Source organism: Aethina tumida, chromosome 2, assembly GCF_024364675.1.
Source record: "Aethina tumida isolate Nest 87 chromosome 2, icAetTumi1.1, whole genome shotgun sequence".
Lineage (NCBI taxonomy): Eukaryota > Metazoa > Arthropoda > Insecta > Coleoptera > Nitidulidae > Aethina > Aethina tumida.
In genome coordinates, this window is record NC_065436.1 from 37,821,310 (window position 1) to 37,843,916 (window position 22,607).

Consider the following 22,607-nt stretch of genomic DNA (forward strand, 5'->3'; position numbering starts at 1 on the left):
ACCAAATAATATGCCTTTTTTATGCGTGTTTATTGTGCTAATGCTTTTTTAAGTCGTCCATTTGCCTTTTTTTATTCGTTGTGTAACTTTTTTATTTGAATTTATTTTGTCAAACTCTAAAAACTTTATCTAGACACTTTTTTGTACGGAATTATCTGAATAATAAAATTATATTCTAGAATTTAAAACACAAACATAAAACCAAAAATAGACATTATCTATTAAACTGAAATTTGTATGAAACATTAACAAAACATTATACTATAACTATGAATATTTTCGCAATAAAAATTCCTAAATATATTAAATTATATCAGTTACTTATTACTTATTTTGTTGATATTTAATATTGTCATCATTAAAGGATATTTTGTTTTTGGTTTCTTTTTATTGACATTTTCAATATACTTTAATGAGAAACACAATTATTTAACATATGAATCTTCAAATTATATGTTAGTCGAAAAAAATCCAATTTTATCAAGAAATGAACGTTGTATTTCATTAATTTATCGTTGAAGATTAGCTTTAAAGCCTTTTCCATCATTCCAGAGAATTTATACAAAAATTTGATTTGGCCAAATAAAGTGGCATCGTCTTCAAGATTATTTTCCTTTTGAGCGATTTCATACTGGCAGATATAAAATAGTACGTCTTTATTTTTATAAGTGTATATCTCGAGGCAATTGAAATCCTGAGCTTTTTATTATGTTCACGTAGATTTTCTACTTGATATATTTTTCAAGTGGAAGCAATTTCCTTTTTGCGGACGATATTTATGTTTATATTCCGTTTTTATTGTACGTCCCGTCATTAAAGATAATGTTAAATTTCAGTTAGGCAGTAAATGTTACATAAAATTTTTCATTGGTGGATTATTTATGTCAACGGTGATTTAGGAACCGAATCCATCTTTCCGCCGTAAAACAACTTTTATTACTCCATTAACCGCACTCCGACTTAATTAACGCAATTTTTATTTTAAATAGTTTCCCACCACCCCGTCACTTTTTTTAAAAACCATTATAATTAAGCGATGCACGAGATATTAATTAAAAACAAACACGCATGTTTCCAAACTTTTCTCAAACGTATTACACGTCCTAGGGAAAATCAGGAAGGGTGAAACGGAACAAACGAAGAAACGGCCCGAGCAAATTTGTTTAGGCTCCGTCAAAACCGAATTACCGATTTTTTTCTCTCTCTAGCGTATCGTGTTTGTTTTCGTATATAATGTTTGTTCATGTTTCGTACGTCTTTGTTGTTGCAGTTAGACAGATTTAAAGAGCCGCCCGCTTTCGGTCCGATGTGCGACCTGCTGTGGTCGGATCCGTTAGAAGATTTCGGCAATGAGAACAACGCAGAACACTTTTCACACAATTCCGTTAGGGGGTGCTCATATTTTTACAGGTAAGCCTCTTATAACATACCACGCATCCGCCAATTCTTTAAATTAACACCGGCGCATTCGCCATCATTTCCAAATTAATTTAAAATTGTCTTAAAACTAAAATCGATAAAACTACTTATTATCAACGGACAAAAAGTTGATGAGTTTTGAATGTTTCATTAGCCAAACACAAACGAAAACAAACTTTATCCATTTCCAATAGAAAGGTATCCGAAAAATCACTTAATAAAACAAGTAGTTTTTTAATTAAAATTTATTACACTTAATAACAATAATTAATACATTTGTTTTGAACAGCCGTTAAGAGTTTAATATCTTTCCTAAAGATAATCCGACTATTTATATTTTAAATGGCCTTGAACTACATAAATGACGATGGCGGTATTGATTGACTTTGTTGTTTTTTTTACAGCTACGCAGCCTGTTGCGACTTCCTACAAAATAATAACCTTTTATCAATAATTAGGGCGCACGAAGCACAAGATGCGGGGTAAGTGTTTATTTATTTTATTCCTCTTAGCATTAAAACAACAATTACAATTTATTTAATATTAAAAAATGTGACAAATGCAACCAACAAACATCTTGAAAATCAAAGTATTTTATGAAAAAAAGATTATTTTAAAAGTCAAAGTATTTTTGAAAGCTACATAAGCTGACAAAAATTAATCATTCTATTTATATTAAAAATGAGAATTTGAATATACGCGAACTATTTATTGCGGGATTCTTATAAAGTAAATGAGTAATGTGGCTGCTCACATTTCATAAATAATTCTTAATATTTTGTTGGGCTTTCTATATATATATATATATTTGATAATGTATGAAAACTAAAAACCAATTCTAGACTGTAAACCATGGTTTAGTAATTTGTATGACCTCCTCGATTCGTGACAACTTCTCTGCACTATCTGGACATGCTCAGAATTAGATTATCGATGTTGGGGAATCTTGGCCTCCCCTTACGAAGAATCCTTCTTTGAAGCATGTCCCACAAGGAGCCCACTTCCTGGACATTGCGAATGCAGTTTGTATTGTTTGGCTCCCTCCACACACACTCTTCTAGAATCAGGATAAATTCCAAACCGAGATTCATCACTGGAAAGCATTGTTGCCTAATTTTCATTTTACCACGAAAAGAACGTTTCTGTGGCCAGAAAAGTCGAACAACCCGATTTTCCCATGAGAGTGGTTGAACACTCAAAGGTCGACAACTATGTAGATTGTTTTCGTACAAGTGGCGACTCACATTTCCGGCGAAACTGCAACATTATAAACTTCCTGGAGCATGATTTGCAGTTCGTGCACAGGTGTAATACGAACGTGTCTCTGGTGCATGTCGCTCACATCTCCCTGTTCTCTAAATAGTGCATAAAGTGATGAAATTACGCTTTGATTAGTGCCCATTTCCACTGCAACCTGAATTTGATTCATGCCTCCCTCCCAAAGACCCACTGTCCTTATCATTTCTTCCCTATTTAAATATCTTCGCTTGGTTTTATTTTTATGTAAATAAACACAAGTGTATAATTTGCACTCTTTTGTAAACCGCATAAAATAATGATAATGTAGTCTTATTAATACGTAGCATATAATTGATCCTTGACCACGTTCTCTAAATTTTTAAACCACCTAGATAATATAATTCCATAAGTTTAAAATTAAATTTAGATCCAGATTTTCCACTAGCTAATCAAGAACTTCAATAATATTATCTCTTAACTAATTTTAACAACTTTAAACGAATGCTTCGGATCATTATCATACATAAAAATCCATGTAACTAGTAAATTATTATTGGCAATTGGTTCCATGTCTCTATACATGATCAATATACTATATATTCTAGAAAAGGAATCCTAAACGTGTTGTTTACTATCTTATCCATTTTTATTTAATTTAGATTTATCACCCCTTAGTACTTTTCGCCAAAATTCTAGAGGATAATTATTTAAACTTTAGTATTGTTTGAATATTCTTTTTCTATAGGGTGCTTCACAACTTATCCGACAAACTTAACAAGTTGATTTTTAGTTAAAAAAATGTAATAAAAGACAAGAGAAAAAAAGAGAAAAAATAATAAAATTATATCTTTAGTGTTGAAAACAATGGAAACATCCGGAACAGAACCGTTTTGCGATATTTTGCGTGTTCGGGATCAGCATGAAGGAAGAACATTTGAACTAGCATGCCAAAATTGGATTCAACGAACTCAAGCTTATATTCAAGTCAATGGAGACACTTTTGAAAAACCTGTGTAGAACGAACTAAATTCTATTAAATTTATTATTTATTATCTCGTTTTCTGTTGGATTTTTGTCACATTGTATAATCAAAATAATTAATTTTTTATTTGACATAATATGTGAGGATTATATAAATTCAAAGTAAGAAATGCTAAAAAATGTATGGGGAAAATAATGAAACAAATATGATTAAAATATTATTAGTATTCTAATAATTATTTAATAATCATTCTTACAAATTTAATAAAAATCATAAATATTTAAAATCGAGTCAAAGGTTGTTTAAATTCATAAATTTAATTAAAATTTTTTGCCTTTTATTATATTTCATATAAATTATGACTACAACTACAGTTTGTAGATCATTCTAGAACATGAAAAATATGTTTATTAATATTTTAAAAGTTTGCAATAAAATAATCAGTACCTTAAACTGATAAACATGTAGAAATTTACAGCGCGTCGGAAACTTTTAATTAAATTTCTTTCGGTTTCACTGATAATCCCTTTAGCGTATTTCAAAAACAACAACGAAAAAATCATCATCGCCCGTTCCCTTGTTCTCCCAGTTTGTCATAAAACGTCTCATTTCCACAGACGAGCGTCTGTAATTTACTTTCGTCGCCGGATTTATAGTATAAACAATTTTTATGATTAAAAACGGTCGCAGACGCGAACCAGTTTAAATTAATGTCGTACACAGTCAAAAAACAAAAACTCCAACTCATTCAAAATCCTGAGAGTGTAAATAATTATAGACAGAACGCATCGATCATATTCGAAGGAGATAGTTCGCAAATGAGATTTAATTAATGTGTGGACGAGTACAAAGTGCAGGTCTGCTACAAAATATGTCGCGCATTAAATCTGACACGGTAATGTGACTTGTTAACGAATTCTCTTTGGCCGAATCCAGTGCGATGTTTCGGTCGAATTGTTCTTTGTTTCGACTACAATAAAGTGTCTGGAATTATATCAGTTTCTTGTGTACGAACATTCTAAGAACAATGCAAAGGAGAAACTAATTATCAACTTTTCACACACTAAAAGGTTTTTTATCTATTTGCTAATTGCAACAAAGAAACACTGATAAATTGTAAGGTTTATCTTCCGTAAGTAAGTGTAATTTGATTTGTGCGATTCATTATCGGATGAAACGTTAAACAGTACGCTCCAGTTACTCCAGTTACTCCAGTCGTGAATACTTAAAATACAAAGTTGATCTAATACAAATCGTTCCGCTTTATCCGCCTTTAAAGCAAATAAGAATTTATTCCGATCCGATTACATTTGCTTTTTACCATTGCAATCGAGGAAAAATGAATTCGTCTCAATCATCGAGAGATCCTTTTCTGCGTCTTAAAAGTGTAAAAAGTCCTTGTCAAGTGGCGTTTGCGACCCGACACGTACTGGGCTACTTCCACGTTCAGATCACTCCTGGGAAATATCCTGGCTACGACTCCATCTACTACTTTGTGTCCGAGAACGAGTGTAAACTATTACATATCGGAGGGGATTTAAATCACGAAAACTCTTATATGAGTTTAATTAAAAAGTCTCCACTTCGGGGCGATAGCGTTTTACTCTATTTTTCCCTTTGAGAAACGTTTGCTGATATAACCTGAATCAGAATGCTTTTTCTTTTCAGTTTTCAGTTTTTAAACGATTGTGCTATTTTAAAACTTTGTTACTATCTTCAAAATCGAAGTGATTTTCACCAAAAATAAGTTAAAAGTTATGTATTTTAACATATTATGGTAAGATTTAGGAATATGAAAAATCACCTAATCTGACATTTTTAAGTAGAAAAACTATGATGATGGAGATGATTTAAACGTGAAAACATTTTACAACAAAAAAAAAATGAAAATATTCTTGAATTTTGGCAAGAGGGAAAATTTGATGAATATTTTTAAATCTCCAAATGTAAAAGACAAATATGTAGGGAGATAATTCTTAAAGTTAAAATATTTTTTATGGTAAAAAAAAATATCGAAAATTAAAATTTAAAACATATAAAATATGAAATGAGAAAATAATATATAATTACAAAAAATCAATACACTATATATTTGTTATAAAACATGATAATTCGAAAAATATTAAAACTGTGTAATAAAATTATAAATGTATATAATATATTTATTATTTATAATTTTTAATAGTTTTTATTTCAAATATTTCAAATTTCTCAAAAATGATAAATCATAAAGATAATAAGTAATGTGTGATAATACTGTCGTGAGATGGATAATGTTTAGTTGTAAATATTATTAATAAATATATATTTTTTAAATTAAAATCATGATTTGTTTCGTTCCACCAACTTGGCAGGGGCTCCCAAGTTTTTGTTAAGCCCATCATTAAATGTTAACTGTCGACAATCACCTTTAAAATGTAAAGTTGTTCGTGCGGTAGAACGAGAAGAGCGAAAATCCTCAAACGAGCGACCAAGTTGTGTGATCCTCGACCGACCGTTCCAATTTACGCCGGCATCTTCAAGGCGTTCGGCGGTTTCTTGCCAATAAAACCTGTCCGAATGCTTCATAAATAAATCCTCCTCCTCCTCCCCCCCCTTCCTCTTTATCCAAGGCGTCAGATCGATTTATTTTGCGCACCGTTCATTCTAATAGTTCCCATTCACACAAAAATACAAAAGATGTGGTCAAAAAATATAATAGAATTTCAGGTGCGTGTAATTAAAGGGAATCATCCAAGTGTACGAGGCGGTTAATCTAGATGTCGGCCTGAAAAATCCCCAGATCCCCTAGCGTGTCCGCGGGATGAAACGTCACTCTTATAATTATGACGAGTGGACGACTGTGATAAAACAAATAAACCAAACCGTGTCATCAAGATTGGTACTATGTGCCTTTTTTTTTAAATTAATTATGCAAAAATAATTATTGAATTATCCATTTTTACCACAATTTGATATATACATTCGTTTATATATGGAAAAAAATTCTTGTGTTATACTTACATATGTGGAATGAAATGAGGTCGTGATGAGTCTAGATTTTATTTGTCCTGCATGATAGTCAGATAAGGGTTCAAATTCATTTTACCTCGAAGTATTCAGTACTCAGATTTATCAACGACTGAATAATATTGAATATCATGGGTAGGAGTTTTCGAAATTTAGCCATCCCTTCACAGACTCAGCTTTATATTCAAGTAATACCAGCGTTTATTATTAATTTAATAATAATAATACAGGTCAATGTATTCATTATTTTTATCTGAATCGTTAATATATCTAATATCTATGTCACAGAGTATATATAATATTATATAAGGTTTAAAAAATGAATTTAATACAATTTTCTAGATGAATTAAATATTTGTCATTATTTGGCGCATCCGCCAATTTTTTAAAGTTCAGCTACAACCAACAATAGGTTTTTGCATGCATTCACCATTTTTAATATTTATTTTATATTTTAAAGCATTACATGATAATATTTGAAGTATTTATAAAGTGGACCATATTTTACACATATGCATTTTCTGTTACAGTTATAGGATGTACAGGAAAAGTCAAACGACCGGCTTCCCATCGTTAATCACAATATTCTCAGCACCGAATTATCTGGACGTGTATAACAATAAGGTCAGTCGATTCCGTTAACAAAAACCACATATTTGTTTACCAGACGCCATTATATGTAATTTGCAATTCATCAAACGAGAAATCTTAACCGGGCCGATAATCGGTGAAAATCCACGCATGAAATGCAAATATCAAAACGAGAACGCGAACAGATTACATCTTAAAGGTCCCCCTTGCACTTTTTTCCGACCACTTCAAATTGCTCCTTGACACGCTCGCTTAATTTTAATAAGCCCGCAGACGCTAATTACATTCCGCCATTTAATTTCGACCACCGCCACCCACCGCACATATCCCATAAATTTTCTATCAGTTATACTTGTGCAACCAAAGAAAAATTAATTACAATTACAGTTAATTATTTGGTGGAAATTAAGGGCTATGAGAGCTTGTTTGTGTCAGTTGTTGCGGTTTGCGCAGTGCGAAAAACTCAAGATGTAGGTCGGCAATTACCGTTACTCGCCACTTTTCAGTTTCGTCTTTTCTAATTAGTCTTCATGAAAGTTTTAAACTTTTCAAAGTAAGTGACCAAATTATATGAACGTTTTGCAGACTTCAAACATCGTTGATTTAATTAATTACACGCTGCAACAAAAGCTGTAATTCGGTCCCAAAATAAATAAAGGCTTTAAATAGTTTGTGAATGAATGAATTTCCTCGGTTTTAGATTACCTTAATTAATCCCAGTCAAAACTTACTTATCCAAAACTTTTTTTGGCTCTCTAGAAATAAAATTGTTGTTTAGGCGGCCGTTTTGAAATACGAGAACAACGTGATGAACATACGCCAATTCAACTGTTCGCCGCATCCGTATTGGCTGCCGAACTTCATGGACGTGTTCACGTGGTCGCTGCCCTTCGTCGGCGAAAAGGTCACCGAGATGCTGGTGAACGTGCTCAACATCTGTTCCGACGACGAGCTCGTGTCGGACGGCGACGACGCCCTCGAAGAAGGTATGTGTCGGAATTTTATCCAACCTCTTTCACCGCCAAGCAATTTCCTCAATCGAAATCTGATAATCCGACTCGATTTGATTATGGTTGCAGTGCGGATGATCAGATTCTCGGTTGGCTTACTGTAAATAAATGGAATACTTGTGCATTCGAAATTAATACGAAACGAATCCGTTTTATTGCATTGGACAGAAGAGTATCTCTCTAACGAAGATAATCTTCTGGCACTTAAAAGAATATACGGAAATATTTATCTAAATGACACACGGAAGTAGTTAAAAAAGTTTTAACAAAACACGCTTGTTTTTTTATTTAATTCGAACAATAAACATTCAAAAAAAATATGTCTCTTTGTTGCTCTTTTCAATGCTACTTGGAAAAATCAGATGGTAAGATTCAGTTTTTATTTTTTTTAACTTGCTTTAAGATAGTAGTTTTTATTTCGAAATAGAATGCCTGGTGAATAGTATTACATGTATTGATTTTGTTGAGAATTTTATTTATTTATATAATTTGGTTTAGTTTTTTATACGGCCGATTATTTTTGTATGTAAAATTTTCGGGTTAATTTAGTGGTTTATTATTTTGTCATGTCCCACACACCAAATATTCCAAATATTACTGACTGACATTAGCATTGTACAGTTTGTAAATAATTCGTACTTTATTTTAGTTTTGTTATTTGTTTGGTGTGCAGTTCATGAGCCGAAAATTGATTCTCTAGTACAAATTGCAAAACCTGCAAAACTATTCCGGGTGTTGCGATTCGTATCGTCAATCGTTTTGCGTTAATTGTGAACGATAATAAAATAAACTTGTGGTATTTGGACGAAAAGAATATTGCCAAATATGTTTTCTCTTGTAAATATTTGAGACTCCCCCCTTTATTATATATTTTTGATAGTCTTGGATTTTGATGTTTTTTTCTGTACTCTCTTTTACCTTTCGTTATTTTTTTGTATATCCCAAGTAGCATCTTGTCGACTAAAGTTGTTTAATCTGTTTTGTTTTTTGAAATTTCTAAACGCACCGCATAAGTCTCCGGCACAACCTTTTCAAAAGTAACTTGAACGTACGATTTGAGAATTCTAAAAAAACCGTTTCTCTCGAAATGGTTGTTTTTGTCACAAAGTGAAAATCCATGCACTCATATGCTTATATTTTTTCTTCTATTCTGACACTTCTATTTTTCACAATTTGTCTATATTCGCCTCGGAATCGCGCCCACACAGCGAAACAGGCAAAAATAGTTATAAAAAAACCTGGTAAGTTATCACAGAACATGCCGCTTGGACAGAGGAGTTAAAATAACACTGCATTTAATGATCATTTTTACGATTTTTTCAAAATTAATTCGCGCTCGGTGCCAACCACTTCTTCCTCCCGCGCAAACAACAATGTCTAATCACCGTTATTATCACTGAATATTAAACATGAAGCATTATTTTCTTTTTCTTTACTCTTACAATTTTTTACTTTTATAATCGTTTTCTTTCTGTACTAATAACACTTAAACAAAAAAATTTAAAAATATCGTATTTGTATTTTAGTTTCATTTTTTATTTGTTACTGTGAATAGACATTGTTGAAGTGGCACAGATTTTTTTGATTAATTGAGCGTTAAGAAAAATACAAATTTTATCAAAATTTACTGTCTATTTACGTTATTAAAAAAAATTGTTTGACCATTTTTAAAGACACTAACAACCCTGGCCATATTTTGTTTCATTTTTTCGGCTAATGATTTTTTTCAATTCTTCCATTCGTAGTTTAGTTTACGTTTCCTTTTTTTCTACAGACGACTCATTGTTTAGTTAGAGTAGTAAACGCATGATGCATATTTTGAAACAATATGTGTGATTAAATATTTGGCATTATTTACTACTACTTGTAAAAGCAAATCATAAAAAAGTGTGTATTTTTAATATTATCATAGTGCAGTACAGTAAAATTTGTATTTATTAATTATCTCCAATTTTTTATTTTATACTTTTTACCTTTTTATTGTTTTTTCCGTTGCTTTTGTTGATTTTTTGGCATTTTTATAATAAATTTAAGCAATCTTGCTTAGGTTTTTGTGATATGCTTTACAAATTTAAAATCATTTTGGCTGATTTTCAGTAACACGTTTTTATATTTTTGTTGACTTTTTTTATACAACTTGAACTGAATTTTCATTCAAACCTGAATTGCTATAGAATTTCCTCAAACAAAAGATTGAAAATTCATTTCAACAATTACTTTATTTTCGTCCGTATTTCGGTAGACAGTCATTTTATATTTATTTATATTTTATGCCTTTCTACTACGGACGAATGTCGGTTGTTTTTTTTACAAATTTTTCAATTGGTACGTTTTTGTTTATTTTACTTTTCCGTTTTTGTTTCGTCTTCGTCGTGTCTGAAGCTATAATTTCTATATGCACCATTGTTTTGTTTTTTTTTTCTATACTTCTACGCTCGCTGCACTTTGTGCCCTGCCCAATACGCTGCCCATCTCTTCACCAATGGCGATGTGCGACATATGCATCTTTCGGTAAGTTGCAGTTGCTGTTTTGAGAAAAAATGAAACAACGAAACAATAGATGCTCTTGAACCTGTTCTGAGATGAAAACTTTCGCTTATCGCACTTTTTTCAACAACGAGTGTATATACTAGAAACAATTGTACATTTCTTGCTTCTTAAGGGCTTATTGTTGCAACAATATAATTGTTTTGTGACCTCGGGTCACGCATTCAAATACAGTAAAGGTATTGTCGGTGAAATCTTGATTGTGACCCAATTTCCATAATACATGTGAACGTGTAAAAATAAACCAATATTTGTTTTCCGTTTCATCTCAAAACGTTTTCAATGGTACTTTAGACATGGGTAGGCTGCATTTAGTTTTCAAAGCCATATGCATGCATCATTATTGACATAGTCATTTGCTTTTTTCCTTCTTTGTTTGTTTGAAAAAGCGAAAAAGGTAAATATATGTGAAAGTCATTCGTAAATTTATACTATAGGCGATCATTAGTGTCGTAGATTTTTCGCATAGAACTGAAACACTTTAAAACCACAATATCACATCAGTTTATATAAATAAATTATCAGCCCGTTTTTTAATCAATTTATTATTTATGTAAACCAACTAACTAATACCCAAACATACACACAGCAACGCTACCCGCACGAATAAACGAATAGATTCTGATATATCCGACGTTGTTTTTTTAGGTACAGCAGCAAACTTAAGGAAGGAGGTTATCCGTAACAAGATCAGGGCGATCGGAAAGATGGCAAGAGTGTTCTCGGTCCTAAGGTCGGAATTTATTAATTATCAAACGGCACGAAATCGATACTGACGCGTTAATTTTGCAGGGAGGAGAGTGAATCGGTCCTGCAACTCAAGGGACTCACACCGACGGGGGCGCTGCCACTCGGAGCACTATCCGGAGGAAAAACCAGCCTCAAGAACGGTAATAAGTTTTTATAAAAACTGCATTTATAATTTAATGTAAAGTTGAGTTAACTTACAAAACTCAAAGCTGGATATTAAAGTTTCAAATGATTTAATTAATTAACATTAACAACAACTTGTTCGAAAGCGAACTAATCAAAATAAAGAAAATAAATTTCACAACAGACACCGAAATCCATGCCAAATATCCATTAAATTAACGTATCAATTCCTCGATGGTTCCTAGTCGAAAAGTTAACGGGGGTCATTTGTGGTATGTTGCAGCGTTGCAGGGTTTCTCACCGAACCACAAGATCACGACATTCGCCGAGGCGAAGGGCCTGGACGCGATCAACGAGCGCATGCCGCCCAGGAAGGACGCGCTGCCCTCGCCCGCCGAGGAAACGCCACAGGACCACAATCACACCCAATCCAATGCACACTCGTGAGCTACACTTAACTAGGACATCACACATGCCATCTGCAAGTGAGCATCGGTCGCCACCGTCCCGTGACATAATTCACCGTTGTTTTCTTTTTCAGGGTGTTACGTAATGGTTCAGTGTTTCCTGTGCAGTGGCGCTCACACCTCTTACATATTACATCTTTACTAGTTTCTAGGAACATTATTATCATTGGGACGACAGGTTCGTCTAATAATACGTCTGGAACAAGTAGCTGGTCTGCTTCCTCTCTCTGTACTCGTACTCGTACTCGTACTCGTACTACCTACGCTGATCGTGCCTCGCTTTTGCACACTGCTCTACTGCTAACTTAAAAGGAAAAAAACTTCGTGCTTTTTTCGGACCCACTCTCGTCCGACTACATTCCATATATTTACTCGGTTTTTAACTGTAGCACCTACGGGTTTAGGCGCCCCGATCCTTTTTTCATTTACACCAAAAAAATAAAAAAAATAATGATAATATTATTATCTATTAAGTATCAGTGTTAATGTATTTGTCTCATATTGAAAATTTGTTGTAACCAGTAGAGTCAGTAGTGTAAATTTAATATATTATAGATATATTAAATTAATAAAAATATTCAACCACGCGGGGAAATTAAAAATAAGCAAATTCACAAAAAGCATCACCAATCACCAGTATTCTGTCTTTCAAAACAAACAAATCAACTGTCTGCAACAACCACAATATTTTTAATTTCCCTGAACTGTACAGGCGTAACCACTTTGAAAATTTGTTTATTTACACCTTAAATCACACACGATCCGATTAAAGAAAGGTGTTTAGACCTGTACACTGAGTAAAAAAAATTGTATGTCGGTCAGCGGTGTGAAACAGCGAGCTGGAACTGGCTGGTCGCACGTGTTGAGTGATATAAAGCGTGCCATACCTTCTACCACCTGTTGTCGCCCATCATCTTCTCCCCCCTGTTACTTCCCCCTTATAAAAAAAACATAATTTTCATCCAATCACTATGTGTGTTAATTTAAAGATATTGCTATAAATATTTAATTCATATGCCGAGTTAAAAATAAATGAAAAATGTCATTGTGCGATATAAGTACATTTATCTCTCTATTAATATTAAATTTTTGATTTAATATTGACGTAAGAATTACACTAAGAATTACACATCTTTGCTACGAGTTGTACTTATTTTAATTTTGATTGTACAAATTGTGTTATACTATTAAATGGTTAATATTAACTGTGCTCTTTGTCTGAGTGAGACATTCGAAATCAAGTTGAAAAACTAATGTATATAAGTGTACAAATATGTGTTATACGAGTCATGTTTTCCCACCCTTTTGCAGAATATAAATTTGAATCTCCAGCACCATATATAAATATAAATATACATAATATATAAAATAAAAATGTAATGTACAAGAGGAGAGGAACCATTTCGCTCAGACACAGAGTTGGTATGAATGTTTGAACTTCTGTTGTATGCCAGTGTGTTAAATTATATATCTATTAATCTTATTGAATTCTGTAAATTTACTCTATAATATATTATTATATACATATAATATTATGGTATAGTTAATTACTAGGTAATATCTCAACCAACTATCGGATAACTTTAGAAAAATATCAAAAATTTCATATGGCGTCCCTTAACTTTTATACAAAATCAATTATAAAATTGCTTGTACTTCTTGAAGGCTTTTTACTGACAACTGTTAACGATTTACGTGTGCAATTTAGTTTTGTAACTTTTTTTATGTGACTGATATTTAAACTTGTACATTACGTACCATTTATTTAGTCTTAAAAATCCACATTAATACAAACAAAAATATGTATCAAAGTTTGGGGCATATTTTTAATCGTTTGACCAATTTTAGATCTTCACAATTTACCGTCTCACACAAAACACTTTCGTAACAATTATGGAACAAAAATATGAGAAAAGTAGCACCAAAATTCTACATTCCCAATGTCGATTATCGTGAACTTTTCGCTCGAGTCTTCCATAATTTACTTTTAATTTGAAACCTTGTCCAATATACGAACCTGTTTATTATGTCATCGAGGATTGATTTGTTTTGGAGCAGTTTGTTGTGCAGACACGGAACTGGTCAATTTTTAAAATTATATTTAGATGTGTTGACCTAATCACTCTGTTTATTACCATCTTGTAAATTTGTTAACTAGTCATTTAATTCACTACCTCTCATTTGTACATAACAGAATTAGCTAGTGTTTTTTCTAAATAAATGCATAATTTATTAATGTGTAATATAAATGTAGCTGTTCTAAAAAAATTAATGAAAAATGTACTGTGGTATGAATAAGCAATAAAATGACATATTAGAATAACTAATCCGAAATTTTCGTCAACTGTTGGTGATTAGCTCGCATCTTCTAAATATATTTTTAATTTATATGTTTAGATCATGACCTTTAGTTGTGTTCTGACTGAATACATTGATTACCGATATTTTGGTGTTTTCCGTTCAGATTTCGATATATCTCGTTTGCCGCCAACAACCGGAGAGGTAAAAAAGAAATAGAAAAAAAAAGGCGAAGGCATATATCAATATCTGAATGATCTATTTGTTGCTACATACCATTGTAAATGTTGAACATCTCCAATAGCTTGGACTGTCCAAGCAATAAGTAAGCGATTATTTGTGATAGCTATCCTTAATTTTGAATAGCTTTGTGTATTTTCTCTTGGTATTATAACGCAATTGCCGCCAAAATGTTCGACACGTGCAATTCCAATATAACATCAAGATTTGATGCATTTTTGAAAATAAAACTTTAAAAATTGTATAAATATAAACTATCTATATGCCTTCATACTTCCTAACTTATTATTATTATTATAATTATATATAATAATGCACTGAAGTATTTGGGATGTTAGACTTTTAATACTTTAGTACTATCACTGTGCCACTTTTAGTGGACGTTTTAATATTAATCTCGGTACTGGAATTCTGCACCCGATGCAAACGCCACTTTTACTATCTACTACCCTACATACATATTTAACGAGCTACTATTAATTACACTTAAAAACGGTTTCAAAACACCCAACATATTCTACCACATCACTTTTCTATTTTTTGTAAAACGTAAAGTAAATAATGGTAGCTTAAACTCGTTCGTTCGTTTATTCGTTCATCCAACTAAATGTGTCGATATAATTCAAACGCAAAAAGGTACTTTTTAAGACATGCTTTTGTGTGCTTTTAAATATTGAATTTCAGTTATCAAAGAATATTTTGTCTAAATTCTCGTGTATTAAAAAGTATTCCACTCATATTTCTTATATTTTCAGCATAAAATGGATCAAGGAAAATTACATTAATTTCGAGCAGAGAAAGTGGTTGTTTGTTTTCATGTGCTTTTCCAATACATATAGAATTAGCTGAATGTTTTTAAATAATTGAATATACATTATATACATATTAAAAATGCGTTGATATAATTCATATCAAACGAAATGTGCAATTTAAGATGGAAACTTCTAAAAAAAGTTATGCATGTTACATTTGACAGTTGTTTATCTGTGATCGCCTTGCGTTTCTGAATTTTGTGTTTTTAATTCTTCTGTCGAGCATATGGGTTTATTATGACGTAATCATTCTACGTTTCAATTGTACTGGATATTTTGATTTGTGTTCTTATTAAATATACATGATTGAAAATATCTTTCTCTTCAATTCATTTCTTTCATTGTAAATTTTCTATCCTCCCCTGTCCCCGACATTTTTATTCAAAGTAAGGTAAGTATTGTTTCTGAAGATTGTAAAGGTAGTAGGTATTGAATTAACATTGACACAACTATGAATGAGAATAAAACTGTAAATTTTATTCAAAAACATACAGTCAACTAAAAACAAAAACGTAAAAAAAATATTAGATAATTCCAATATTATCTTCCACACATGGTTTTCCAATTTTATAACTAATTCTAAAAATAAGCAGCACTCTTAGCGATGCAAACTTGCCAGTTTTTGTTACAACATTTAAACAAACCAAATCCTTTAATATATATGTTTATTATATAAAATTCATTAAAGTATACATAATATATTTAATCCTATTCTGATTGGAAAACGAAGTGGCACAAGTGGTAGGATGTTTCACTTGCGAAGGATTAGGATTAAATTTAGAAATTCAAATATAACGCAATGTAATAAACAAAAAACGGCACTAACGTTTCGTCAGATTCAACTGGCAGCAACAATATTGCATCATCCGGACAAACAAGGATTACAATTTATAAAGATATAATAAATATTTTTTCAAATTAATTCAATTAACTCCATTTCTTTCTTACACTTTCCGTGCCTTTTTGCACTTCGGACCGGCACCGTTACGGGCGACGCCCTTTCGGGTCACGCGAGCCGGTGGGGATTTCTCAACCGCTTCTTCCTTGATCCCGTCTGTTTTGATGGCGGCGGTTTCTTCCGAATTTACCTCTTCGTTTCCCTTCTCTTCGTCACCTGGTTCTTGTTCAATGAGTTCCTCTTTTACGACCACTCCTTCCTCTTCCTCCTCTTCTTCCTCGTTCGTCGCCTCCTCCGGATCGTACATGTCTGCAACTGAATTTGTCAAATAAATGTTGAGAGATTAATTAATTTATTAAGTTATAGTTTACCTCCGGTTTCCGCTTCCACCTTGACTGTGACTTCGTTTTCCTTTTTAGTCGCGTCAGCTTCCTTCTTCTTCTTGTCCTCCTCCACTTGCTTCTGGTACATCTTTTTTGCCGCTTCTATAAAAGCATAGTAATGTCGAGGCGTCTTCAAGTGCTCCTGCGCAACATCCTCGTTAACAAAACTCCTATTGCATAACTCGCACATGAAACCCTTAAACTCCTTCAGACTCAATGTGGAGACCTTGCGATCTTTCTTGTACGCCGGAATCAAATTTTGCAGTCCTTCCATGTCGCCCTTCAGTTCCAAGATCGGATTTTCGCTCTCCATCTGCAGCGGTTCGTCTAACAGAGGTTCCAAATCGAGCTCCTCCTCTTCGATGATGACGTCACCGTTTTTGCCGCCCAATTTCTTCTCCAATTCGGCATTCAATGTGCGCAAATGGTCGGGGGTGAGGCGGTGCTCTACCCATTCCATTCTGGACGGAAACTCTTTGTCGCAAATGTGACAGCTCGGGTGCAAGTAACGTTTCAAACGCTGATGACCATCAGTTCTAAAATAAAATGAAATTGCAGAAGGAAAATTTGAATTGAGGAAAGAAAATGGTATTACTTGCGATGGGCTATGATTTTGCCCAGAAATTTGAGGTCGCACATGTTGCAGTGACTCTCCATCTCTTGGTATCTGTTATATTTTTTCAGTCGGTGCATACGATTCACCTCGATAACTTTCTTTTCTTCCTGCAGACGCATGTTTTCGCGTAAAATTTTCACGGTCAGATGAATGCTCTCTTCCAAACTGTTAAGCATTTGCTTGTGGGCACGACCTTTAACAGAATTTTGATTTAGGAACGAATCGTCTTAGATAATATCTAATATAATAGTTTACCTCTGATATGTTTTTGCATGGACTCGCCGTCCCACATCTCCTTATTGCACACAAAACAGTTGAGGAACTTCTGCGGCACGCCGTGGTACCGTCCCTCTTTGTTCTCCTTTTTATCTTGCTCTTCCTCTTCACCGCTTCCCTCCTTCTTGTCATCGACATTGTTTTTCTCCTCCTTCCAATCGCGCTTGGTACCTTCATCACCATCGTCGTTGTTCTCGTCGTGATTTTCGACAACGGCCTCCTCCTTCTTTTCAGCCGGCTTCTTCTCGAACCGCTTTCTGTTGTCTTTATTGTCCGGCTTCGGTTTGCGATCTTTATTATTATTATCGCGCCGATTGTTGCGAACCCTGGTGTCTATTATAGGGCGCCATCCGCCTCCGCCGCCACCTCCGCGATTCTATCGATTTTTTGGATTTACATGTGTTTTAAATATGATTTTGCGACATTAACTTGTTGAATTGTGGCTAGGCTACACTAGGAACTAACTAAGAGGATTTTGAGTTTGATGCTTGATGAATTGTGTAATATTCAAGACAAAGTAATTTTAATCAACTGCAATTTAATTTACTATTACTGGAAATGTTTAAACCTAAATAGATAAAGCAATAAAACAAAAGTTGGCACGAATTAGTTTCCCATTCAGGATTGTGAATGTAAAAAATACAATGAAGAAATTTGTAAGTGTGAATATGCAAAATAATTTCTTGATAAGACAATTTAGTTGCAACTTTAGACATAAGTTTGAGGAGTATTCAAATATTTAGGAGTTCCCGTGATTTTTTAAGGTCATGAATGTTGCTTTAAGCAAAGATACAGCTGGGAAACGAGGCATAGAAATGGAAAAGACGTTTCCATGCCTCTGCTGCTGAAAGTAGTAATTTTTCTATAATAAGGTAAGGGATGTGTTGATGAATTTGATTGAGAAAAATTTGTACATTAGTGTTTTGGCCATGCAACACTTGAAGCAACATACAATTTAAAAAATTACATTAAGTTTATAATAAATATAAACAGGTCGTGAATGATATTCACATACACACACTTAAAAGATGACTCATCAACCACATTTTGAATTGAGGTTTATTCGGAGACGGAAACGTAAATATCGAAAAAACTGTGCTAGAAATATAATAGATAAATTGTACTGTATAAAAATGTCATTACCTTATTGTAAGGTTCATGTCGTCTGAAATCACGGCTTCTGTTCCCAAAACGATCTAGATTACGTTCTTGGTTTGAAAAACCAGGGGACGTATTCAGAGAAAGCAACGATGGCGGATTCACTTGTTGTGGTTGCAGTAAACTACTCAAAGCTAGTGCAAGCTGCTGGGGGTTGGAGGTTAACTGGGATATCAATCCCGGATTCATGGAATTATTCGAATTACCCCCCTGCCAAGGGCTTAGACTGTTCCCTTGAAATGGCTGGTGCTGAGAAAAGTTGCGGTTGCCTCTATGAGGACCGCCGTTTCCGCCCATTCTTCGATTTGCCATTATTTTTCAACTAAATACACCAATAATAAAACGTCAATTAATTATATTATGCAAAACACACAACCTAAAGGGACTAGAAATCATAAAACGTATACGGAAAAATGTTATAAATGGGGACGCCGGTTTGAACACAAATCCCGCTGTCAAAAAACGTTTCTAAAATCACCTCAAAATCCAACTGAATTAATTCACTAACCTCGCTTCCTGGAAGGCACTGCACAATTCCACTCCTGCCGTATGGTCTGCACCAAATAACCAATCAACAATCGAAACGGTTCAATGCGAATAAACGAGAACCAAAATGGTTGCAATGGATGCGGTCGGTCAATATTTCGTCGCAACTGGTAACAAAAATGCGCCACCTACAAAATATACGGTGTCAACCGGAAATATTTTTGAATTTTTACCGCAGCTTTTCATTTTTTTTGTTTATTTGTCTTATATGAATAAGTTAAGTTATTATTAAAATATTGATATTTTCATACACTATAACTAAATAATAAAAGAATAAGTTGGCGAACTTTCTATCCTTGCAATATATCATTAAATATTTCTACAAAAGTATTTGAATATCATTTTCAATTACCGACATCTGGTACACAGTAGATTAAATAAAATTATGCTAAATATCTTCCACACAGTTTTTTGTCATTTTTAATATGAATCATTTATAATTTAAAACGATATTTAAATTTGTATACGTTCTACACATTACAGAATTGAGTTGTTTTCTAAATATAGTTCCCAAATGAAAACTACTTACATATTTATCTTACAAGAACTAGAGAACTTCTGGTTGATTAGCAGAGGGGTTATTCTGATGCACCACTTCTCATCGTATGTTTCATCCAAAACAGATGTATCATAAAAACATAGTTGTCATTCAAAAACGACAACACGGACTGAGAACCTTCTACATATCAAAATTCCATAGTAACATCGACAACATTTATTCATCGCCGATAGCTCGCAAACCTATTTCGAATCAGCCCCGGTAACAAGACAGCGAATCGGTTGGTAGCATTGCACCGTCGTAAATACCTTGCGTGGTCCATTACCTCGAGATACCGAAAACCCGTCAACAAATCAGCAAAAATGTCCGACTGGGACACAGTGACCGTATTGAAAAAGAAGGCCCCCAAGGCGTCCGCCATGAAGAGCGAACAGGCGGTGAACGCGGCGCGACGTCAGGGTGTCGCGGTCGACACACAACTTAAATGTCTGTGTTACTTTATATTCTAGAACGTTCGAAAGGAAATATGTACTTGTGATTTTCAGGGGGCGCAGGGAGTAACAAACAACACGTCGCGACTAAAAACACGGCCAAACTCGATCGCGAAACGGAAGAACTGAAACACGAAACCATCTCTTTGGACATTGGTAAGCTAATCCAACAGGGCAGACAGTCCAAGGGATTAACTCAGAAGGATCTCGCGACAAAAATAAATGAGAAACCGCAAGTCATCACGGATTACGAGGCCGGAAAAGGAATACCGAACAACGTAATCATCGGAAAAATCGAAAGAGTGATTGGATTAAAATTAAGGGGCAAAGACCGCGGCAAACCGTTGGTCGTACCCCCCGGAAACAAGAAGTAAGGGGTTCTGGGGGGCATTTTGTTTTACTAATTACATGTGGTTCACTGTAGGTTTCACTAAATTTTTAGTCTCCTGCATTTAAACTATGTATACATGGACCTGTTTTTGTTAGGTTTACTAAAAATGGAATCTTACAATAAATCGTCTTGTAGGGATTTTATTGCTTTTCTTACAATAATGTTCATATTTCAAGAAAATTGTTTTCTTTTTTGTACATTTTTTGAGAATGTTATTCATTTCAATAAACACTTTTATTAACTTTGGGTCTTATTTTTGGATTTCATTTTAATAATCAAGCGAGGCCATGCAAATTCATGCAATGTTGCTTAATTTTTTCGCAATAAAAAGTGAATCAAATATTATTATTCAAAATAAAGATGACATAAATGTGAAGAACATAACAAAACATTAATATGGGAAAGCACTATTTTAACTGTTACATAAGAAATCAAATCTGATTAAACTGTAATGATTAATATGTTTAACATACTTATTCGCATCAAATGAAACTTATGAAAAATGATTGAAAATAGTTGCGAATTTTAGAAAAATGTAATTTAGAAAAGATATATTATTTTATGTATAATTTTAGTTACATTATTTTTAATAAAATAGAATTTTAATAATTTCTATTATTTTGTTTTATTTTTAAATAAAATACGTAACAAACTAAGACATTTTTGTGTATGGAAAAATGTGTTGAAATTGAATATAAACAGTTTATTGAAATTTTCAAAATAGAATAATTTAAATTAGCGTTTATTGTTTAATTAATAACAAAATTAAATTAGAAAGTTTTATTAAATTTGCAAATACTATATTAATACAAACCAATAACAAAATTTTAAATATTTATTGAAAAATTATATTAAAGTACAATAAAAAATATTTAATCCTTCCTCAACTCGAATGAGTCTTCCTTAATGCCATCCTTTGTGATAATATTAATTACAATACTATCTCCAGTATAAATATCTCTTTCAGCAGCTGAAATAAAAACATCTTTTAAGACCTTGATAGCTTTCTCTGCTGTTAGTTTTTCTTCTGGAACAATTTCCATGTTCTTCAACCCAATCTGATTATCTAAAAGGGGCTGTAAAAGAGCACCAGCTGAACCACCAGCCTTGTATGTTGCCTTTTCACAATGTCCAATTGGGTCATAACTGTATACACAACCTTTACCCTCATTATCCAAGCCGACAAGCACATTGGAGATGTAATAAGGGAAGAATCTCTTGTAATAGAGCATTGTGGATAACATTTGGGCACAGGCAACTGTCGACATACTCTTGTTGTGTTCTTGTTGATACATCTGCATGCGAGAGTTTAATACTCTGGTCAAAGTGAGGGTGTCACACCAACATCCTGCACAACCCAAAACTGTCGTTTTCGACAACGGGAACAGTTTGTTTTGTTGTCGGGTGTAGATGGAAAACCCGGTGCTTAGACGGGTATCAGCTCCGATCACTACGAAGTCATCCCCGGCGATTGCCACAACGCTTCTATAAAATGTTTGTTAAAGGCCTATTTTTTAGGGTTTTAGATGAAAACTTACCCGCCGTTGTCTGCATAAGGGCTGAAATGATGTTGGACTGGGGCGTTAGAGTAGTCCGGGTAGTAAGGACGGGGATTTGCGGCTAAAGACATGTTTTAAAAATTCTGCAATGACAAAACAGTTTACGATTAGACGTTTGTCAAACACAAGCAGGGTTGCCAACATATTTTCTTAGAGTGATTCAGCACGGATTAATAACTTAATTAGTTAATTATAGAACAAATTTTATTGATTTATTGCAAAATTTATATATGTGTTAATAAGTAGCATGTGTCCAACATTAATAAAATTTCTTAAAGACTTAAAAGTTTAAATTTTTTGGTT

General features: G+C 33.3%; 4 protein-coding genes across 9 annotated transcripts in view; 2 read left to right on the plus strand and 2 right to left on the minus strand.

The window, feature by feature from the left end:
• LOC109595221 (serine/threonine-protein phosphatase 2B catalytic subunit 3) overlaps nucleotides 1–15,815 on the plus strand; it is a 68,385-nt gene extending 52,570 nt beyond the window's left edge. The window contains exons 6-14 of one of the 5 annotated variants that reach the window (XM_049963346.1): nucleotides 1,271–1,410; nucleotides 1,824–1,901; nucleotides 7,180–7,273; nucleotides 8,019–8,226; nucleotides 9,459–9,491; nucleotides 11,452–11,530; nucleotides 11,590–11,687; nucleotides 11,954–12,155; nucleotides 12,212–15,815. In XM_049963346.1, coding sequence (XP_049819303.1) covers nucleotides 1,271–1,410; nucleotides 1,824–1,901; nucleotides 7,180–7,273; nucleotides 8,019–8,226; nucleotides 9,459–9,491; nucleotides 11,452–11,530; nucleotides 11,590–11,687; nucleotides 11,954–12,117 — 894 coding nt within the window. In that variant the 3' untranslated portion in view covers nucleotides 12,118–12,155; nucleotides 12,212–15,815. Of the gene's footprint in view, nucleotides 1–1,270; nucleotides 1,411–1,823; nucleotides 1,902–7,179; nucleotides 7,274–8,018; nucleotides 8,227–9,458; nucleotides 9,492–11,445; nucleotides 11,531–11,589; nucleotides 11,688–11,953; nucleotides 12,156–12,211 lie in introns of all 5 variants that reach the window. The other 4 variants (XM_049963347.1, XM_049963348.1, XM_020010528.2 and 1 more) reach the window with 4 other exon arrangements.
• Nucleotides 15,816–15,943: 128 nt separating this feature from the next.
• Nucleotides 15,944–20,029, minus strand: LOC109595220 (zinc finger protein on ecdysone puffs). Of its 2 annotated transcripts, none has more exons than XM_020010525.2 (7): nucleotides 19,894–20,029; nucleotides 19,327–19,492; nucleotides 18,804–19,140; nucleotides 17,640–18,036; nucleotides 17,364–17,577; nucleotides 16,757–17,304; nucleotides 15,944–16,694 (listed from the first exon to the last, which is right to left on the minus strand). In XM_020010525.2, the coding sequence occupies exons 3-7, from the start codon at nucleotides 19,128–19,130 to the stop codon at nucleotides 16,432–16,434; spliced, it is 1,749 nt and encodes a 582-aa protein (XP_019866084.1). In that variant the 5' UTR covers nucleotides 19,131–19,140; nucleotides 19,327–19,492; nucleotides 19,894–20,029; the 3' UTR covers nucleotides 15,944–16,431. The 2 variants fall into 2 exon arrangements, with proteins under 2 accessions (XP_019866084.1, XP_049819302.1); XM_049963345.1 differs by having other exon boundaries at nucleotides 15,944–16,700.
• Nucleotides 20,030–20,076: 47 nt separating this feature from the next.
• LOC109595222 (endothelial differentiation-related factor 1 homolog) lies at nucleotides 20,077–20,987 on the plus strand. The gene is made up of 2 exons (XM_020010530.2): nucleotides 20,077–20,349; nucleotides 20,409–20,987. The coding sequence occupies exons 1-2, from the start codon at nucleotides 20,226–20,228 to the stop codon at nucleotides 20,726–20,728; spliced, it is 444 nt and encodes a 147-aa protein (XP_019866089.1). The 5' UTR covers nucleotides 20,077–20,225; the 3' UTR covers nucleotides 20,729–20,987.
• Nucleotides 20,988–21,566: 579 nt separating this feature from the next.
• Nucleotides 21,567–22,441, minus strand: LOC109595204 (proteasome subunit beta type-1). Its single transcript, XM_020010509.2, has 2 exons — nucleotides 22,284–22,441; nucleotides 21,567–22,230 (listed from the first exon to the last, which is right to left on the minus strand). Exons 1-2 carry the CDS (start codon nucleotides 22,373–22,375, stop codon nucleotides 21,618–21,620), a joined length of 705 nt encoding a protein of 234 aa, XP_019866068.1. The 5' UTR covers nucleotides 22,376–22,441; the 3' UTR covers nucleotides 21,567–21,617.
• Nucleotides 22,442–22,607: the final 166 nt, after the last annotated feature.